We start from the raw sequence: 20484 nt of genomic DNA, 5'->3' as shown, positions 1-20484 counted from the left end.
CACAGCAGCAACTTGGGATGTTTACAGAGGAGGCTGTGGCCCCCAGTTAGAGGCAGGAGGGCGGAAGCTCCCTGCAATTGGGGGAGGGGGACAGAGGAATAGAAGGAGGAGTAAGGGGAGGTACTGAGACTTGGCCAGGGGTGGGAGTGGGCAGCCAGCTCCAGGCTTGGAAGGACAGTCCAGGGGCTTCCATTTCAGCTCTGCTGGTCCTGCTCCCTGGCCCGGTCCCAGGCCCTGACGCAGCCACTCTAGCCCCTCTGGGTTCAGCTCTCGCCGCTGCAACCTCCCCGCCCCCTGCACCTGGGCATGTGCAAGCTGATGCAGGGACAGCGCCCCCACAATATTTCCATTGCAGGGGCTCTAGCCCCCCTGCCTACCAGTTCTGCAACCCCTGGCTAGTGGAAATATCTGAAGCAGGATGGTGGTGGTGGGGGAGGAGACTGTAGCCGTGAAGTACTCAAACAAGAGTGATGCTGCTAATTTGCTCTCAAGGGGCACGAGCAGCCCACACGAAGGGCATAAGAGATGTTGAAGGATGGACAAGTCTTTTTAACCCTCCGGACACCAGGCTTTCCTGGTGGGAGGGAGGGGGAGCAGAAATAGGTATCTAGATGGGCAGCCTCCAAAGGGTTAACGCTGCACTAACGAGAGACAGGGTGCCCACCGCCAGCAATGAGAGAACAGGCACCACAGGGCGGGTGCAAAGCCAATTGAAGCCAACGGTAGCTTTGCCACCTGTTTCAATGGGCCACGCCCCATATCGTTCACAGGAGCATCCACCAGCCACGGGCGTCTCGGGAATGAACGTACTTTAAAGTAATACAGGCTGCAAAAGAGGGATGCTTCGTGACTGGCTTGCGAGGCAGTGCAGGTTGGGAGGGGTTGGCAGGGCCAGGTGAAGCTTCCAAAGGAACATTTACTCGGTGGTTTTAATTAACTGGAAACTAAAGAGTCACAGGGAGCCCTGGGCCTGGCCAGGAGCCCATTACACCAGGCTGGGCCAGAAACAAAATGAGAGTGAACCCGTTTTTTTTTGTTTTTTTTTATTTAAAGTGTCCCCGTCCCTCCCCAGAGATAGTGAGCCACAAGAACATTAACCCTTAACACCCTGGCTAATTCTTAACACAGTGGAGACCAGCCAGTTCCTTGGTCACAGCTAAGGAGAACTGAGTACTGGCAGGAGGCCAGTCTTACAAGCAGTCTTGATCCTTTTTTTTTTTTTTTAAATAAATCTCTCTCCCTCCCCCCGACTCCCTGCCTGCAGGCTCCTGATACCCACCTCCCTCAGGCTGGGGCCCACCACTGTGGAGGTGAGGTACATCTGGAGGGGTAAAACTAGGGTGGAGCCAGCTGTGCTGGAGGAGGAGTTGGGGCCTGAGGCAGCATGCAGCTGCCAGCCTGCTGGGAAGGACATGGGTGCTAGGGCAGATGCTGTAGATGGAGTTTAGGGTTATTTACTGGAGTCACATGTAATTTGCGACAGTGATAGTCAGTTACTATCCAGCACTGGCTGGATACCACATACTGGGGCATTCCTGACACTGGGGGATATGAGAGGCTTAATACAGCTGGTTAAGTGGTAACTCTTTAGTAACTGCTAGCACCCTTTCTGTTCTTTGGATGAAGCCTTTTGTATGGGACATGTATTAATCCACGTATTTAAGAGCAATCCAAAAACACCTCCCCTCCACACACAAATGGCTGAGTTAGCCTTGCCAGGAGGATCCTTAACTTTTGCATTGCCTGACTTTTGTCTACTGCATTTATGTTCTGTGACATTAAAGCTGAAATTACGTAGGTTTCGGTTGGGATTTTGGGGGGAATGGGGGACACTGGCTCATGCTTTAAACCCACATTTTACAGAATGTTTGCACAATGCCTCTGCCCTATCTAGCCCCCCTGCCCCCAAATCCAATGGAAAGTCAGTTTACATTTTCATGCATATTAAAGTCTCCTGGCATCTCTAGGCTTTTATGCTACGCTGCTCCCCCAGCTTGGAATCAGAATGTGAGCGGAAGAGCAATTGGCAGTAAGACACTTGGAGTTCAGAGACCTTAACTGTGTTTAGCAGAGTTTATCCCCTTCTCTCTGCTCATTCCAAGGGCTTTGGTAACCTGGGTTAAGAGATCTGCTCTTGCTAAAATGCACACAGCCAGCCCCACCCGCAGCTCCTCCTTGCAGCAGCTTTGTGGACTATATAGTACTGTGTGTTGACTCCAGTCGATCAGATGGCACCATTGGTTGAACATTTCCAGCTTTCTCGTCTTGAATAAAGGGGCCTCACATAGCAGAAAGCCAGAACAACAGGCTTCCCAGAGAGAGGGAGAGAGCAGGCTGCCAAGGGATTGTAAAGCAAAGCCTAGGATACAATGCAATTCCATGGTCAGGAGTTTTGCCTAAGAATCCTCCCCTTGTCAGAGAAATGTGCTCCAGAATCTTTCCCCACAACATAGGACAGATGAAACCCTGGTGCCATTATAGTCAGCGGCAAAACTTCCCCCAGATTTAGTGGGACCAGAATTTTACCCTCTGTTTGTATCCTTCACGCTTGCAAAGAAAACCCTGAAAACACGAACCAAGTGTAAACTAACATGGTGACGTCTGCCTGAGTCTGCCAGCAGCCTGAAACAACAGCTTAGAGGGGTTAATTGTTGTGTGTGTGTGTGTGTGTGTGTGTGTGTGTGTGTGTCTGTCTGTGTGTGTGGAGAGTCTGAATCCTGAAATGACCGTTTAAATTGCTGCACTGATGTCTCACTGCTGACAGTTTTTGCAGAAACACCCAGCTAATGTGCTCATTCCATGGGCTGGTTCCAAACTGTCTTCTTCCCCTCCCCAAGGTGCCAAGATCCTCCCGTGCTCCCTATGACAACTTCTACAATGCGGCTTCATTGTGCGCTTTGTGAGCTAGTCATAAAAAGTGCTCTATAAAAGACAGGTATTTATTATCATTATTACGCCTTGTCAATACAGAGTCGGTGTCATATTGACAACTTGAAGTCTGGAGATAGCTTCAAATCAATTAAATGTAATATTAAAACGAACAGCACAGTGGCTGCCATGCTGACTGCATGGTTCACTCTCAAACTGAGCTCATTCAAACCCCTGTTTTTAGCTCAGTGAAAGGGACACCGAATTTTCTGTCTGCCATGCAATCCCCTAACTCTGACAGAGACTCAGTCCAGCTCGCCAAGCAGTACACGGAGCCCCACTGTACATGCTGCTCTGGAGTCCAGTCGTCTGCTCGCTCGAGACTCCCTCACCCCTCACAGTAAGTAACTTTGGAGGGATTCCTACCGATGAGAGCATGGGCAAGAACTGCCTCAAACCAACACGCACAGAAAACACCCAGCAGAGGCAATGCTAAAGGACCCATGTAAGCAGGAATCTGCTGCAGACTCCCTCAGTCTAGGCCCAATCTCTGTAAAGGGAAACCTGAAATGGACCATGCAGAGTCTCGGCTGGGCCCTCTGCCATAGCTTACCGTGACCACTACATACAAGCACCAGATCATGGAGGTGAGATGGAAAGCCACCAGCTGCCCCGATTCGTTGAACTTGCTGTGTTTGACCTTGGAGAGATGGAGCCGCCTGTTGATTTTCTAGAGGAAAAATAATAAGAGGGCATAAGCCACAATGCCGGCAATTCACCTTCCTCACTCCCAAACACCAGTCACTCCCGCCTGCCCCTGAAGTGAGAGCTCACCTGCCACCATGTCAGGCTAGAGAGACCCCCCGGCCCGATCAAACCAACCAGCACAGAAAGGCCAGCCAGCATGCAGAGGCCAGCTGTGGCCACTAAGAGTCAACATAGAGGCCTGCGGGCTCTTTAACAAGAGGCCCTCCAGGAATTTTACCTCAGAACAGAAGCAGAACTTACATCCAGGACGTAGTCCTGCAACACCATATGCAGGATGATTGCTATGAAGACATAGAAGAGGATGGTGATCAAGTCCTTTAGCCCGTAACGGTAGTGAACTAGCTCGCCGTCTGGGGAGAGAGAGAGACGAATATCATCACTGCAGCTGTTGGGGCTAGGCCAAAAGGGCATTGTTTTCCGACGCCGAAGCGGGGGGCCGGGGTTGGGTTTTAAAGGCACCCAGAGATGAAGTGTTTTTTTTTAAATAAGGTGGATGCCAAGCCTGGGCACACGCCCAGGGAGTGGTGAGGACCCACACATGTGAAACAGAGCTCGTTTCTAGTTCAGGATCATCTTTGTAAAAAAGAACTTTAGGCAGGGTTAACACACATCCGTATTTTCCCGGACAGGTCAGGCTTTTTGGTTCTTAAATCGCCGTCCGGACGTATGGCAACCCTGTTGGTACAAAAAATACATACTGGGGCACATCCCTTAAATCAGAACTTTTTATAGTGAACTGGTTGTTAAGATTTTGGCAGCCCATCACTGGATGGAACCCCATGGCTCTTGGTGTCCCTAAGCCTCTGACTGCCAGATACTGGGACTGGATGACAGGACTGGATCAGTTGATAATTGTCCTGTTTTTTTCTTTCCTTTTGAAGCACCTGGCACTGGCCACTGTCGGAAGACAGGATACTGGGCTAGATGGACCATTGGTCTGACCCATTATGGGCATTCTTAGGTTTTTATGTTCTAAAATAGTTTGTACTGTCAGCTTTAATCTGTGTATCTTTAATGAACATTTAGGGGAAATTTTCCAAAGGGATTTAGGTGCCTAAAGATGCAGATATGCACCTATGGGTATTTTGAAAGCAGTTGATGTGATTAGACTCAAGTGCCTAAATCCCTTCTGAAAATAAGATTTAGGCTCCTAAACCAGATAGGCATTGTGATGCTGAGAACTGCAACGCTTAAGTACTTTTAAACAGTGGGGCCTAATCTTTTAAACAGGCAGGACTCATTTTAAATAAGCCATATTTGGTGTTTGAGGCCTAATAAAAGTGGACAAGGTCACTTTGACACTGACAGGCCAGCTCAGATCAAAGCCATGGACTAGTTCACTTGTGGGTGAATATCAAAGAACTGTTAATATTATTGTCTTCACTTACCTATAACCTGTCGTCTACTATCACTTTACACTATGTATACCTGGTAATTAGGTAATCCTAGATTAAAGTGTGCACTAGTTAAAATGTGAATGTACTGGATGTGTAAACTTCATGAAAACTAATGAAGGATTGTTTCTGGCTATCACATTGTGTTTACGTTAGGTTTAACCATCACACAAGATTGAAGCCTTGGAAATGTAAAAGACTGCTAACATCAAAGCACGGGTTCGTTGTGTTTGACAATGGAAAGTCACAAGCTCAGTTTGTATTTAGTCCACAAAGAGAGAGCCCATGCTGTGATGAAAACACTTGCCAGATTGCTTTCCACAGAAAGCAGCTGTAAAGATGGATCTAGGGATTGAGCCTGTAGCTCTGGGTTGTTTGGACACTCACAGGGGAGCACTCCAGAAGCAAGACAGAGATCCCCAAAGTTATTTTGGGTAATCCTGAGAGAGGTATGGAAAACGCGCAGATCACTACATCTCCGCTATCATTTGGACTTACAAACTTTGACTCACCTGTTAATGTATTTTACCTGTTTTAACCTCTAAGTAACTCTCATTGCCTTTCTTAGCTAAAAAAAAGCTTTAGTTACTTTACTAGAAAAATTGGCTACCAGAGTGATCTTTGGTGTGAGATACAGACTGGGGTAAGTGACTGACCCTTTGAGGTTGGGAGTAACATAATGTGAAGTGATATTTGGTATAAGGGACCATTATCACACAAAGTCCAGTTTGTTTGAGTGGCAAAATTGGCTGGAGACCCTAAGGGAACTGCTTGAGATGCCATGGTAAGGCTAATATAGTGATCCAGAAGTTCACAATTGTTACTGGCTTGGTAAAAATCTAATTATAGAATATACCACCAGTTTGGGGTGTCTACCCTGTTTTCTGACAGTCTGACCTGTCTGGCACTCACAGATTGGCACTCACAGTTGTGAGCTACTCCAGACTCTACAATCTACAGCCAAGCTCTGCGATACAACTGCATTTGCTCCAACCCCTCAGACAGAGACAAACACCGACAAGAGCTCTATCAAGCATTCTTACAACTATAATACCCACCTGCGGAAGTGAAGAAACGGATTGATAGAGCCGGAAGAGTTCCCAGAAGTCACCTACTACAGGACAGGCCTAACAAAGAAAATAACAGAACGCCACTAGCCGTCACCTTCAGCCCCCAACTAAAACCCCTCCAACGCATTATTAAGGATCTACAACCTATCCTGAAGGATGACCCAACACTCTCACAAATCTTGGGAGACAGGCCAGTCCTTGCCTACAGACAGCCCCCCAACCTGAAGCAAATACCAGCAACCACATACCACACAACAGAACCACTAACCCAGGAACCTATCCTTGCAACAAAGCCCGTTGCCAACTGTGCCCACATATCTGTTCAGGGGACACCATCACAGGGCCTAATAACATCAGCCACACTATCAGAGGCTCGTTCACCTGCACATCCACCAATGTGATATATGCCATCATGTGCCAGCAATGCCCCTCTGCCATGTACATTGGTCAAATTGGACAGTCTCTACGTAAAAGAATAAATGGACACAAATCAGATGTCAAGAATTATAACGTTCATAAACCAATCGGAGAACACTTCAATCTCTCTGGTCACGCGATTACAGACATGAAAGTTGCTATATTACAACAAAAAAACTTCAAATCCAGACTCCAGCGAGCAACTGTTGAATTGGAATTCATTTGCAAATTGGATACAATTAACTTAGGCTTGAATAGAGACTGGGAGTGGCTAAGTTAATATGCAAGGTAACCTATTTCCCCTTGTTTTTTCCTACCCCCCCCCTCCTCAGACGTTCTTGTTAAACCCTGGATTTGTGCTGGAAATGGCCCACCTTGATTATCATACACATTGTAAGGAGAGTGATCACTTTAGATAAGCTATTACCAGCAGGAGAGTGGGGTGGGAGGAGGTATTTTTTCATGCTTTGTGTGTATATAAAAAGATCTTCTACACTTTCCACAGTATGCATCCGATGAAGTGAGCTGTAGCTCACGAAAGCTTATGCTCAAATAAATTGGTTAGTCTCTAAGGTGCCACAAGTACTTCTTTTCTTTTTGTGAATACAGACTAACATGGCTGTTACTCAAACTCCAGACAGCGTGAGTCACATTTTAAATATGGAGTATGTATAATCCCAGCTACTTATGGTATCTGATCTCATTTAAAGTTATTAAAATAAGTACCGAAGAACTAAAGGGGGCTGAGAGAAGAGTTATGAGAATGATCAAGAGCCTTGAAAAACTCTCCTAGGAAGGGATTGATCACTTATTCATCTGTAAGGTGATAAAAAAGATAAAATAATTACTGGTCTAAAGAAGGTAGATTGGGAGCATCTACTCTCCCTGCCTCATAACACAAGAATCAGGGGACATGCAATGAAACTGAAAGGTGACAATTTCAAAAACAACAACAGTTTTTAGTTCATGTAAAACTTAAGCTGTGGAACTCATTGCCACAGGAAACCGTTGAGGCCAAGAACTTCGCAAGACTCAAAGTGCTTGACATTTATCTTTATAACAAGAATATCCAGAGTTCTAATTAAAGACAACGAACATTTTGTAAAGGATATTAGCCCACAGAGACAGGGACAAAGCCTGTGTGTGAACTGGAATAATCCACATCTACCCATTGCATGGTTCTTACACCTTCCTCTGAGGAATCTGGTGCTGGCCACTGCCAGAGACAGGATACTGGGCTCCATGGAGCTTGGGTCTGAACCAGTCTGGCAATTCCTACGTTCCTATAATAAATGTTGCAGGGTTTGTGAGGTTTTTAGCAGTTTCATTACTTGACACTATAGTTGGACCATCCCATCTCCTTTCTTTAAAGTATTTCACAGACCTTTCTACCTGTAATTGTTCTTTTGCTAACTGCAGGAGAAGGTACCTCTGAGTAAATTAATTAGGGTATGTTGGATTTATGAGCAGCTAGTGTGACAGTGTATTCACCTCGAGATGGAGGTGAAGCTGAGCCAAGAAAAATTGAAGCTAGCAACAGAAGTTTCCTACAAGTGCACTCTACTGCACTACAGAACAATTGGGTCAGAAATGGAAGGGTCCCTGTTAGGCTAGCTACTCCATCTCCCTGTTGCCAGTGCTGGGCTGTTCCCTATTATACCCAATGGTTTGTCCTGTTTTAACATGTTCCAAATGTCAGGGCTTCCACCACTTCCCTTGCGAGATTATTTCATAGGTTCATAAAATTCACTCCACTGCAGTATTCACTGGGTGGAATTCTCTGGCCTGTGCTATACGGGTCAAACTAGATGATCAGAGTGGTCCCTTCTAGCCTAAACATTAATGTTATGATCAGAAACGTTCCCCTTTCATCTCATTAGCCCTAGTTGTACCCCACACTATTAGGCTATGTCTTCACTCCAAATGCTACAGCAACACAGCTGTAACACTTCAGTGTAGACACCAACTACAGTGACAGGGAGGGATTTGCCCATCGCTCTAGTTAATCCACCTCCTGGAGAGGTGGTAGCTAGACTGGTAGAAGAACTCTTCCTCTGATCTAGTGCTGTCTACACGGGTGTTAGATTAAATTAACTTAATCTCTTAGAAGGGTGAGTTTTTCAAATTCTCCCCGCCCCCAGAGTGATAGCTATGCAGACGTAACATTCCAGTGCAGACCAGCCCTTAATTCCAATGACTCCTTTCCTTCCTTGGCATTTACACACTTTAAATATCTGCAGATTGCCACGCACCACACACTCATCCCCTCAGGCATCACTTAACCAAGCTACATATAGCGAACGCTTAAACCTAGTCTCCCAGAGAACATAGCAGATGGGTCATTACTTAGGACAATGAAAGCGAGACTGGACAGAACACTGGAAGAGATACTGTAGGACAGCTCTGTGTAAGAGACAAGCAAGACAGCCTAACAGATCTTTTCCATCTCCAGCGGCTAGGATGAATACAAACTGCAAGCTCTTTGGCGAAAAGGACTGGCATTTACTGTATGTCTGAACAGAGCATGGTCGAGCGTGCTGCATTGATTTTACTGGGGCACCCACATCTGACTTCATTTACACAATCCTGGTTTTCAGTGATCTTGTTCCCTTTCTTTTTCTTTCCTCCCAACAACTAACTACATCAAGAATTTAAAGCTGGAGGAATTGCCAATAGCCCATGCAGTCCAACACAGTGTCTCAACCAAATGCTCCTTAGCAGACAAAAAACACACCCTGTGCATATTATTTTTTGTCTGAACGTTAAGACAATTTGGGAGGATTACGCTGTGAAGTGCTCCGATTGGTTTGGCCAAGTGGTTTTGTGGGAGAGGGATGGAAGAAGCATTACAATAACTATGTGTCATTAAGGAAATTTTCTTCCTGACCCCAGCTAGTGGGAAGTTTATGCCCTGACGCATGAGGATTAACAGCCCAGATAAACAGTAACTGAGCTATTCCCTGACTGCTAGCATAGTTTTTTTTAAAGTAGCTTTCTACTATGAGAAAATCCCCCGTGTCATGTACGCTGTGGAATGTGAGACCCATCCAGCTGGGGATGCTTAGCAATGAGGGTGAGTGGCACAGTCTGCTGAGATCCTGTGGAGGATTTGTATGCAGGGCTGCTGCTTTGGTGTGGATGCTCTTACCTGCTGTAGGCACGCTAATGTTATACTGAGGTAAGATGAACAGGAAGGCAGTCTTGGCTGTCGCCTGTTAAAGACAAAAAAACCCACACACCTGGTTAAAGTGAATCATAGTATTTTCAATGAACCAGGTACAGATTCCCACCACCACCCATATCCCAGCCAGAACAATCCACCCTGCAGGAACCGTCCCCCACTGAAATCCCAGCTCTGCATGGCTCATGGCAAAGGGTTCCCTGTTTAGAGCCAGCTACGTCTGTTTGTATCCCTCTGCCTCTTCCAAGCCAGCTGCCTTTGCTCCACAAAGCCGACTGTTCAGCAACCAATCACAAGGAACTCTGTGCAGGACACAAAGTCCAGTCTTGTCCGCAACGTCTTTCCCCCTGGGTCACATGTCCCATCCCCAATCGCACTGCAGTGCATGCTGGTTAAGTCCAGATCCTCTGCTCATTGTTCAGCCAACAGTCTAAACTGATTTATGAGACTAGGTGGGTCGAGACTACAATTTGCTGGTGTCTTGGGTAAGGCTGATACTTTCAGTCCAATCCAGTTTGCAGGTGAAGTCCGTTACCACTATTAGCTCCCCTGTTAATCATCGCAGCTCACCGCCTAGAGCAGATCCCTTAAAATCAGGGTTGAAGCAGACCAGCAGGGCAGCCTGGGGAGAGGAGATTATGCTGCCCCGCTGCACCACTTCTGGGGGTAAACAGGCAGCATCAGCTGTTTCTTTGGGGCCTTCACCTTGCTGCAAAAGACGAAGCTTAAAAGGGAAACAGCAAAGGGGTAGAGAGGACCACGTTCTAGTCATAATGTCATATCATGGAGGGAAGTTAGACTGGATTTAAACTTAACCACGGAGCAGCCATGCCAACAGCCTGACCAAGAAACAAAGCACTCCATAGGAAAGCGCAGGGAGGGGACAGACTTACAGACAGGTTGTGATGACTAGTGATCAGGACGGAATGACGCCCTGAGCCCGGATGTGCCCAGTCTGTCTGTTTGTGAAGTGCTCCCAAGTCCCTCAGGATGAGGCATGCTCCATCCATCCTTGCACGTTGTGATCACGCAAGATCAGTTCAATCTAAGGATGCTTTACATATAGCCTTGTAAGGCAGAGCCAGGATTTCTAGTCATAGTGTGACAAATCCCCCAAAGGGCTGAGCAATACATTAGGCTGAGGGACAGGCCCTCACTCACCCAGCCTCTTGCTCTTAAAAAGGAGAGGAACCACAGAGGGCTAAAGCATTATAGTGTTTGACTTTGAAAACTATTTGGTTTTAAGCGGCTCCTAGCGTCCCAGGCAGGGACATCAGCATAGTACATTAACTGGCTTTGGCTCACAAACGAATGCCCCGGCTCCCCAGAATAACCTCAGCCCTGTGATGGGTGCAAAGCACTGTAGGTTGTAAACACATTTAGCCAGCAGTTCTTTACAGTAATCCCTCCCACTGGTGACAGACACAGGGATTAGCCAGGTCAGAACCATGGAGGAGAGTGGCAGATGCTTGTTAAGACTCCTTGGGTGGGGAGGAAAAGCAGCTTTGGGAATCAAATTGAAGCTGTTGCAGATGGCACACATCTCTAGATACATCCTGTAAAATCCGTGGTTTGGGCTGAGGGCCTGGAAAGCATCTCAGGGTTAATTCTATCCTGCTCACAAAACCTCAAGGATACTAGGGCTACGATTTTTCAAAATTTCAAAATCACGAGTCTGTATTGTGCATGGTAAGCCCAAGTGTCCATCCAGCATCTGTGCATGGTCTCTTTACTCCTCGAAATCCAGTGTGTGTTCAGTCCTTGGCGAGCTGGCTACTCTAAGAGCCTTCTGGGGTTCAGGAGGCTGCTGAGGCTGGGGATGAGCAAAGGCTGCCCAGTGCGGGGAGAAAGGCCAGAACTTTGGAAGGCTGGGATTGGGAAGCCACATCCCTGGGTCTGAACTTCATGCTGCTACTGGGTCTCAATCTGATCCTTGGGCCCAGAACCAGAAGAGAGGAGGTTTGCACTGGGAGCTCAGGTGGGGAGGGGTTAGCATGGCAGTAGAGGTGAGTGTGAAGTCCGGGGGGGGGGGGGGAAGGGCAGGAAGGAGAAGTAGGCAAGTATTAGTTTCCAGTTCCTCATTGCAGGAGCAGGAGATCTGATCGCTGACATGCTCTCTGGGACTCCAGCCCACGCTGCTGAGGCAGACGCAGAAGGACAGCTGCTGGGCTGGGGAAAGGTCGGGAACAAGGCAACCAAGCCATCTGGAACCAAAAGCCAAGGCTGCGTTTTCATTGGCGTTTGGTCACAAAATGGATCCATCTGCCCCCTGGCTAGCAGGGTCCAAGTGGACGACAGACCAAGCGGGAGGTGCAGCTGCGACGCGGAGCGAGACAGGACTCCCTGTGTCGTGCCCCAGGAAACAGAGCCAGAAACAATACCAGAAACCTGACGCTGAGCGAGTTGGAAGGGAGCAGGTCCTGAAGTGCACGCTCCCATAGCCAAGCGTGGGCCACCAACGCTCAACTGAGCCCCAAAGGTGGGCATGCCTGGGAGCAGGCAGCATTAAATCAAACGATTCCCAAGCTCTAGAATAACAGCACCTAAGACAGAGACAGAGCTGACACCCCAGGCTCTATCCTGACTCCAGGGCCAGCCAATTAACAGCAACACTGAGCACTTCAAGAGCTTTGTGCCTTCCATGCATTGCATGGATGACAGTAAAGCCTGCAATGGGGTGGAAGCAGGCTGCCTGGGCAGCGATCATGGCAATTCAACAGGCCTCATTCGAAGGTGGATTTGATTAGAAGTATACACTTGATTTACCAGCTTCCATCTGAGAGTTTCTAACTACTTCAGAGACTCAAGCTGCACATCACCTCTGTGGAGGTAGGGAAACTGAGGCACTGAGCGGTTAAGGCAGGAATTTCAGTCTTGGGTGACTGAGCTACTAATGAGAAGAATGACAGGTTTCAGAGTAGCAGCCGTGTTAGTCTGTATCAGCAAAAAGAAAAGGAGGACTTGTGGCACCTTAGAGCCCAACAAATTTATTTGAGCATAAGCTTTCATGAGCTACAGCTCACTTCATCGGATGCACTGCACATAAAAGGGTAAGAGTAACAAAGTGTTACTGCAAACCACACACATGATTATAATACCATAGATAGGCACAGAATCATGGAACTGGAAGGGACCTTGAGAGGTCATCTAGTCCAGTCCCTGCATGACCATAAATACCATACAGATAAATAAATACCATACCCCAAAGAGCTTACAACCTTTTAAAAATCGCCAGTGATGGAGAATCCACCATGACCCTTGGTAAGATGTTCCAATGGTTAATTCCTTTCACTGTCAAAAATTTACATCTTTTCAGTCTCAATTTATCTAGCTTCAACACCCAGCCACTGGACTGAGTTGTACCTTTCTTTGCTAGCTTGAAGAGCCCATTGTCAAATATTTGTTCTCCATGTAGGTATTTATAGACTGTGATCAAGTCACGCCTAATCCTTCTCTTTGTTAAACTAAATAGATTGAGCTCCTTGAGTCTGTCATTATAAGACATGTTTTCTAAACCTTTAATCATTCTCATGGCTCTTCTCTGAACCCTCTCCATTTTATCAACATCCTTATTCTGCGGTCTTCTTGACTTGTGGCTACCAGAACTGGACACAATATTCCAGCAGCTGTTCCACCAGTGCCAAATACAGAGTAAAATAACTTCTCCTCTCCTACTGAAGATTCACCTGTTTACGCATCTCCTGATCACATTAGCCCTTTGGGCTACTGTGTTGCACTGGGAGCTCATGTTCAGCCGATTATCCACCATGACTCTCAAGTCTCTCTCAGAGTCACTGCCTCCCAGGACAGAGTCCCCATCCCGTAAGCATGGCCTACATTCTTTGCTCGTAGGGGTATATTTTGCTGTATTACAATGGACATTATTTGCTTGCACCGAGGTTACCAAGTGATCTAGCCTCATCCTATACCACAGCCTCAATTTCTGCAGCATCTGCAAATTTTATTAGTGATGATTTTACATTTTCTTCCAAGAGGATATAAAGGGATATAAAACCTCACACTTTGAGCTATGACTAACAGAGGTCAGGAAGAAATTTTCCTTGGGAGGCAGGCTAGCTCATAATCACAGTTTATTTTACCTTTCTTTGAATCACCTAGTACTGGACACTGTCTGAGACAGAATACAGACCTAGACAGACTGGGTCTGATCCAATATAGGCATTCCTAAATTAAGAACAAACAAGAGAAAACGACAGCACAAAGTTGCTTAGAAGAAGGGAAATACAAGTGTGTGGGAGCATTTGTGTGGTCTCTGGGGAGGCTACTTTATATATAGAATCATAGAAATGTAGGGCTGGAAAGGACCTGAAGAGGCCATACTGGACTGTACCTGTCCCTTGCACTGAGGCAGGACAAAGTATACCTAGACCAGAGGTTCTCAAATTGTGGTCTGCGGATAATTCCCTCTAAGGCAGAGGTGGGCAAACTACAGTCCACGGGCCACATCCGGCCCGCAGGACCCTCCTGCCCAGCCCCTGAGCTCCTGGACTGGGAGGCTAGCCCCTGGCCCCTCCTCTGCTGTTCCCCCTGCCCGGCAGCCTGGCTGTTTGGGGAGGCCCAGCCTCCCCTAACTGGCCCTCTGTACAATTTCAGAAACCCGATGTGGCCCTCAAGCCAAAAAGTTTGCCTGCTCCTGCTCTAAGGTGCACACCTGGGCAGCCACATGTGAGAGAATGAAGGGCCACCCACCTAATTAGTGGAGTCCGCCCAGGCACCGCTCCACTAATTAAGTGCCTGAACTCTGGAGAAGACGCACATGTAAGGTGAGGTGGTGGCCTTGGGAGGAATGGGGGTAGGTGGGAGGGGCAGTGGGGTGAGAAGAGAGGGTGGGGGGAATTTGGGACACGCAGAGCTGCGGCGGCCAGAGAAAGAGGCGACTTTCCCCAGCTCCAGGGCTGCGGCTGCCAGGGAGAGACGGCCCTTCTTCCCAGCCTCTGCTCCATGGCTGCTGTGGCAGGAGAGAGACCCCCTCCTTCCCAGTCGCAGCTTGGGGGTTGCCACGGCAGGGGAGAGAGGGCACATCCATCACATTAGAAAGGTAAGACTACTGATATTAAAATAGCAGTTATGTGCTTTTAATTGTAGGACAAAAAAGCGTTAATTTTTTTTATAGTGCTTTTATCCAAAGCGCTTTACAATTGTTAGCTACAAACATTTGGAAAGATCGTGTCGAAACCCTCAGCAATTTTCAAGTGATCCACAAAAAGAAAAGTTTTAGAACCACTGACCTAGACCATCCCGGACAAGATTAACCTGTCCTTAAAAACCTCCAAAGATGGCGATTCCACAACCTCTCTTGGAAGCCTATTCCATACTTCAGTATCCTTAGAGTTAGAAAGTTTTCCCTAATATCTAACCTAAATCTCTCTTGTTGCAGATTAAGCCCATTACTTCTTGTCCAACCCTTGGGGGACATGGAGAACAACTGATCACTGTCCTCTTGAGAACAGCCCTTAACAGATTTGAAGATTGTTATCAGGTCCCACCCAGGACTTTTTTTTCTCAAGACTAAACATGCCCAGTTTGTTTAACCTTTCCTCATAGGTGAGGTTTTCTAAACCTTTTTATCATTTTTGTTGATCTCCTCTAGACTCTCTCTAATTTGTCTACATATTCCCTAAAGTGTGGTGCCCAGAACTTGACACAGTACCAAGTGGAAAGGGACAATTACGTCCCATGTCTTACATATGAAACCCCTGTTAATATCAGTCTTTTTCTCAACTGCATCACATTGTTGATTCATTCAATTTGTGATCCACTATACCGGTGCTTGGAAGGGTTGGATTTTTACCAGTAAGTTTCAGTAAATGTTGATTTTACTACATAAACAGATGGGAAAATACTTCTTTCAATGAGAACAGAAATTTACATAAAGGCAGAGTAAGAAAAATGCTGTTTGAGACTGTATTAGAGCTTGATTTAAGGATATCTACTTTCCGTATTTTGACACATGATGCTGACAGTTTGTGTTTTAGTGGTTATAAGGTTTTTACTTTTTGAATCTTAATGTCTATTGTCATTAAATGATTATCTGACACCCCCCAATAATTCCCTGCAACTGTGAAAATTTAAATCAATAATAGAAAAAATGCTTAAAAATAAGCATCAATATTATCCACCAAATTTATTTTAAAAATAAATAAAAATTGTTCTCTGCCAAGCCTAATTACAACCCCCAGGTCGTTTTCAGTAGTACTACCACCTAGCCAGTTATTTCCTGTTTTGTGGCTATGCATTTGATTTTTCCTTCGTAAGGGAAGTACATTGCACTTATCTTGACCGAATGTCATCTTGCTGATTTCAGACCAATTCTCCAATGTATCAAGACTGAATCAAGAATCCAATGTTTTGCATTCTAACCCTGTCCTCCAAAGTGTTTGCAACCCCTCCGAGTTTGGTGTCATCCATAAATTTTGTGAGCTTATTCTCCACTCTATTCGCCAAGCCATTAATACTGAATAGTAGCAGACCCACGACAGATCCTGGAAGGACCCCACTAGATATGTCCTCCCAGTTTGACAGGGAACCATTGATAACTACTCTTTGAGTAAAAAGAAAAGGAGTACTTGTGGCACCTTAGAGACTAACCAATTTATTTGAGCATGAGCTTTCGTGAGCTACAGCTCACTTCATCGGATGCATACCGTGGAAACTGCAGCAGACTTTATATATACACAGAGAATATGAAACAATACCTCCTCCCACCCCACTGTCCTGCTGGTAATAGCTTATCTAAAGTGATCATCAGGTGGGCCTTTGTGTGGGGGGGTGGAGGGTGAGAAAACCTGGATTTGTGCTGGAAATGGCCCACCTGATGATCACTTTAGATAAGCTATTACCAGCAGGACAGTGGGGTGGGAGGAGGTATTGTTTCATATTCTCTGTGTATATATAAAGTCTGCTGCAGTTTCCACGGTATGCATCCGATGAAGTGAGCTGTAGCTCACGAAAGCTCATGCTCAAATAAATTGGTTAGTCTCTAAGGTGCCACAAGTCCTCCTTTTCTTTTTGCGAATACAGACTAACACGGCTGTTACTCTGAAACCTACTCTTTGAATAGTTTTTCAACCAAACTTATACTCAATTTATGGTAATTTCATCTAGACTACATTTCCCTAGTTTGCTTATGAGAATGTCATGTGTCAAAGGGGTTACTGTAATCAAGATATATCATATCTACAGCTTCCCCTCTATCCACTAGGCCAGGAACCTTCTCAACGAAGGTAATTAAATATTTAGAGTAATTTTTACAATGTAAAATATATTGTTATTACAGACACACACACAAAGGTGATGAGAGAATTCAGATGATAAATATCAGCTAGCACTGATGCCATTTAATGTAAAGGCAGTATTGTCTAGTTGATGGAGCAAAGAACTGGGACTCAGGATACCAAGGAGCTCTGCCACTGGCTTGCTGGGTGACTTTGGCCTAGTAACATGCCCGTGCCTCAGTTTCCCCATCTGTAAAATGGGGATAATCATACTGACCTGCTTTGTAAGTCAAGTTGGGATCTATTAATGAAGAGCACCGTATAAGAGCTAGGTATTATTAGCTATTATTATGACTAGTAAAAGTAGGACATGAGGAATGAGGACTCCTGGTTTCTATTGTCAAAACTTTGCTACTGACAAAGTAAATTTGGGCAAGTCACTTAATCTGTGTATCAGTTTCCTCAGCTACCAAATTGGAGTATTTACCCTACCTTGCTGGGGAGGTGGAATTCACTGTTTGCAAGGACCCCCTTCATCGCAGAGTGCAGTGTTAGCAGCCAACACTTGACTTGGTAATAACAAGCTGAATCATCTGTATTGAAATCAGAGAATTAAAACCTGCAACATTGGGCACGTTAATGTTTCCAAGCAAGTGGCAACACAGGATTTCTCTTCACCCACCCCCATGAGCCGTCTAGATTCCATACCACGCAGGGAAGTGCAGATCTTTAGAAAAGACAGACTTAGTGCACTGTGAGCTTCAACACAAATAGACAGAAGCTGCATTTAGTAAAGGTTAGCAACTGCCATTTAGAAGACCACAATCTATGAAACACTGCAACTATCTGTCTCAGTGTCTTTCAGATAAGGCCTTAAAAAACAAAGACTCTGTGGGGATATTAAAGGTCTCAGAGCACTGAACACAAGAAAGGGATGTGCCCACGGTCTTGGCCAAACATTCCCTTCTGTCCCACACAACTAGTGAGCATGACAATTGTTTACCCAGCAACCACCCTCCACCCCAGAGGTAGCTGCATTTTAGTTGTATTCTAAAAAGCCCTACATGATAACTAGGCAATGACAGCTAGTAATCTTATGCCATACACAGAACTATAATCTGTATGTCTCAGATTTATAAAGAGGAGCCCTGTACCATTTCCGTTTTACAGATGGGGAACTGAGGTACTTGCCCATGGTCAGACAGTGAGTCAGTGGCAGAGTGGGGAACAGAATTCAGGTTTCCTGCATTCCAGCCCACCTGTGATCCAAATCCTTAGTGAATAGCTCAGAGACCTTGTGCTACATAATAGGGACACACAGCAAAGAACAAAAGTATTTCTTTCCATTCGCTGGACCAGGGCTTTGTAAAGTTTTCTGGTCCTAAAGCACTTGTACTGCCCACCAAAGGACTTCCAGGCATGCTGGTTGCAAGATTTCATACCTTAATACCACAACATCCTTAGCATTCTACTCCCAAAGCTCTGGTCAATTCCAATGTGATTTTAGTAGACAATCTCATGAATGGCTAAAGTTAATGATATCTGCTATTTCAAAGCGGGGTTCCAAGCTTTCAGATGGCACAAAACACTGTTTTCTACTAGCTTTGGCAAATCAAGATAGCAACTACTCAAATCTATGTCTGAACTGAAGCAGAAAGGAATCAAAAGCAAATTAGTCATTAGCATGATTCAGTTTTAAATATCTGAAGTCTCATGACCAGCCAGGTTTGGAAACAGATGTGGTTGGCCAGTGGGGAACTGATAATCCCAGCCTCCCTGGGCTATACAGCAACAGCTTTGCAGGCCTGAGGGCTCATGAGATTTGTGACAGAAGTGTTGTTGCTGGTCCTTCTGTCTAACACTACGGCAGGTCTAGTCATGGAACTTGGACCAAATTATTTTCATTCTCTGCATCTGGAAGCTGATTCTCTTCCCAATCCCACCTCCTGCCCCCATTCCTGTCTGCATGTGAGGTGGAACCAAAGCACAAGGGCAGCTTTTAAAGAGGCTGATATGAGGGGGACTGTGAAATTTTCCTTCACGCTAAATCAGAATTTCTATAAGTGTGAAATTATTCCCATACCGTGTCAGCTACAACCGATAACACCCGTGTCTTCCTTGTCCCTCTAAGGAGAAACCCAGGAGCACCACGTGATCAGAGATTCGTAGGCCTAGTGAGTTTCACCCACTGGTGACTGTATCCGCTATGCAAGTCCAGCAAAGCGGACTGCCTGGAGATTCCAAGTCGAGGCACACAGTGTTTCTACAGCAATTCACCGGGTTACTCAGGTTTTCTTTAGTGTGTTGCCTCGAGGACACTAGCAGGGTCAAAGTTCCTACCCTGAGTACTGCTTCTTGCTCCCAAGTGGGGAGGAAGCTTGCGTTGCTGCTGCTTTTACTGTACTTGCTCTACGCACAGAGGACCGAAGCCTCTGGGGCTTTCATTCTGATACCACCACTGGCACTAACTTCACACGAAGGCTTCAAACCATTCCAGATGTGGTTACGAATGAAAACTAAACTCTGCTCTCACTCACCCGGAAGCGCCCAGATTAATAACAATGAAGTCACTAGAATAAGACAATTGGAACCACTGTTTAACCTAGTTGGCAAGATTAGCTTTGCCCTCTCAGGGCAGATAAAATTTTAAGGCCAGAAGAACCCACTCGGATCATCTAGACAAGGGACTGGCAACCTTTGGCACATGGCCCGCCAGGGAAATCTGCTTGTGGGCCGGGCCCGTTTGTTTACCTGCAGCACCTGCAGGTTCGGCCAATCGCAGCTCCCACTGGGCACGGTTCGCCGTTCCAGGCCAGTGGGGGCTGCGGGAAGCGGCACAGGCCAAGGGATGTGCTGGCCGCCCTTCCTGCAGCCCCCATTGGCCTGGGACGATGAACCATGGCCAGTGGGAGCTGTGATTGGCCGAACCTGAAGACGCTGCAGGTAAACAAACTGTCCCTGCCTGCCAGCGGCTTTCCCTGGTGGGCCACGTGCCAAAGGTTGCCGATCCCTGATCTTGACTGACATCCTGCAGAACACAGGCCATCATAATTTCACCCACTGATTCCTGCCCAGAGCCCCAAATGGTGTGGCTGAACTAGGGCATTTCTCTCTAGAATCCAGTCTTGATCTAAAGACTGAGACCTAGTCTACACCACAAAGTTAGCTCGGTTTAACTATGTTGGTCAGTGGTGTGAATAATCCACACCCCTGAGCAGCAGCGTTAAGCCAACCTATGTCCTAGGTAGACAGCGCTAGGTCGGCAGAAAGATTCCTCCATTGACCTAGCTACCACCTCTCAGGGAGGTGGATTACCAGCGTCGATGGAAGAACCCCTCCTGTCAGCATAGCTAGCGTCTACACTGAAACACTAGAGAAGCTGCCTCACTGTAGCATCTTAAGCTTAGAGAAGCCCTGAGATTAGAGCCCCATCATTTTGGGGGTTGTGCAAACACACTCAGATCCCAAAGTGCTTGCAATTTAAACTGAAACAAGATGCACGTAACAAACAAGCAGAGGGACCATCAGGACTCCAGCAAGATGAATACATG

General features: G+C 46.4%; 1 protein-coding gene across 4 annotated transcripts in view; it reads right to left on the bottom strand.

The window, feature by feature from the left end:
- The window catches only part of TRAM2 (translocation associated membrane protein 2), a 48055-nt gene that overhangs the window by 13171 nt on the left and 14400 nt on the right, over positions 1 to 20484 (bottom strand). For 2 of the 4 annotated variants that reach the window (XM_073335695.1, XM_073335693.1), the window contains 4 exons: positions 17426 to 17526; positions 9666 to 9729; positions 3877 to 3986; positions 3482 to 3598 (listed from right to left, as the gene is read on the bottom strand). In XM_073335695.1, coding sequence (XP_073191796.1) covers positions 3482 to 3598; positions 3877 to 3986; positions 9666 to 9729; positions 17426 to 17470 — 336 coding nt within the window. In that variant the 5' untranslated portion in view covers positions 17471 to 17526. The remainder of the gene's footprint in view (positions 1 to 3481; positions 3599 to 3876; positions 3987 to 9665; positions 9730 to 17425; positions 17527 to 20484) is intronic. The other 2 variants (XM_073335692.1, XM_073335694.1) reach the window with 1 other exon arrangement.

Source organism: Lepidochelys kempii, chromosome 3 (assembly GCF_965140265.1).
Source record: "Lepidochelys kempii isolate rLepKem1 chromosome 3, rLepKem1.hap2, whole genome shotgun sequence".
Classification (NCBI taxonomy): Eukaryota; Metazoa; Chordata; order Testudines; family Cheloniidae; genus Lepidochelys; species Lepidochelys kempii.
The sequence above is the reverse complement of the archived record's forward strand: the minus strand, read 5'-3'. Positions and strand labels throughout refer to the sequence as shown.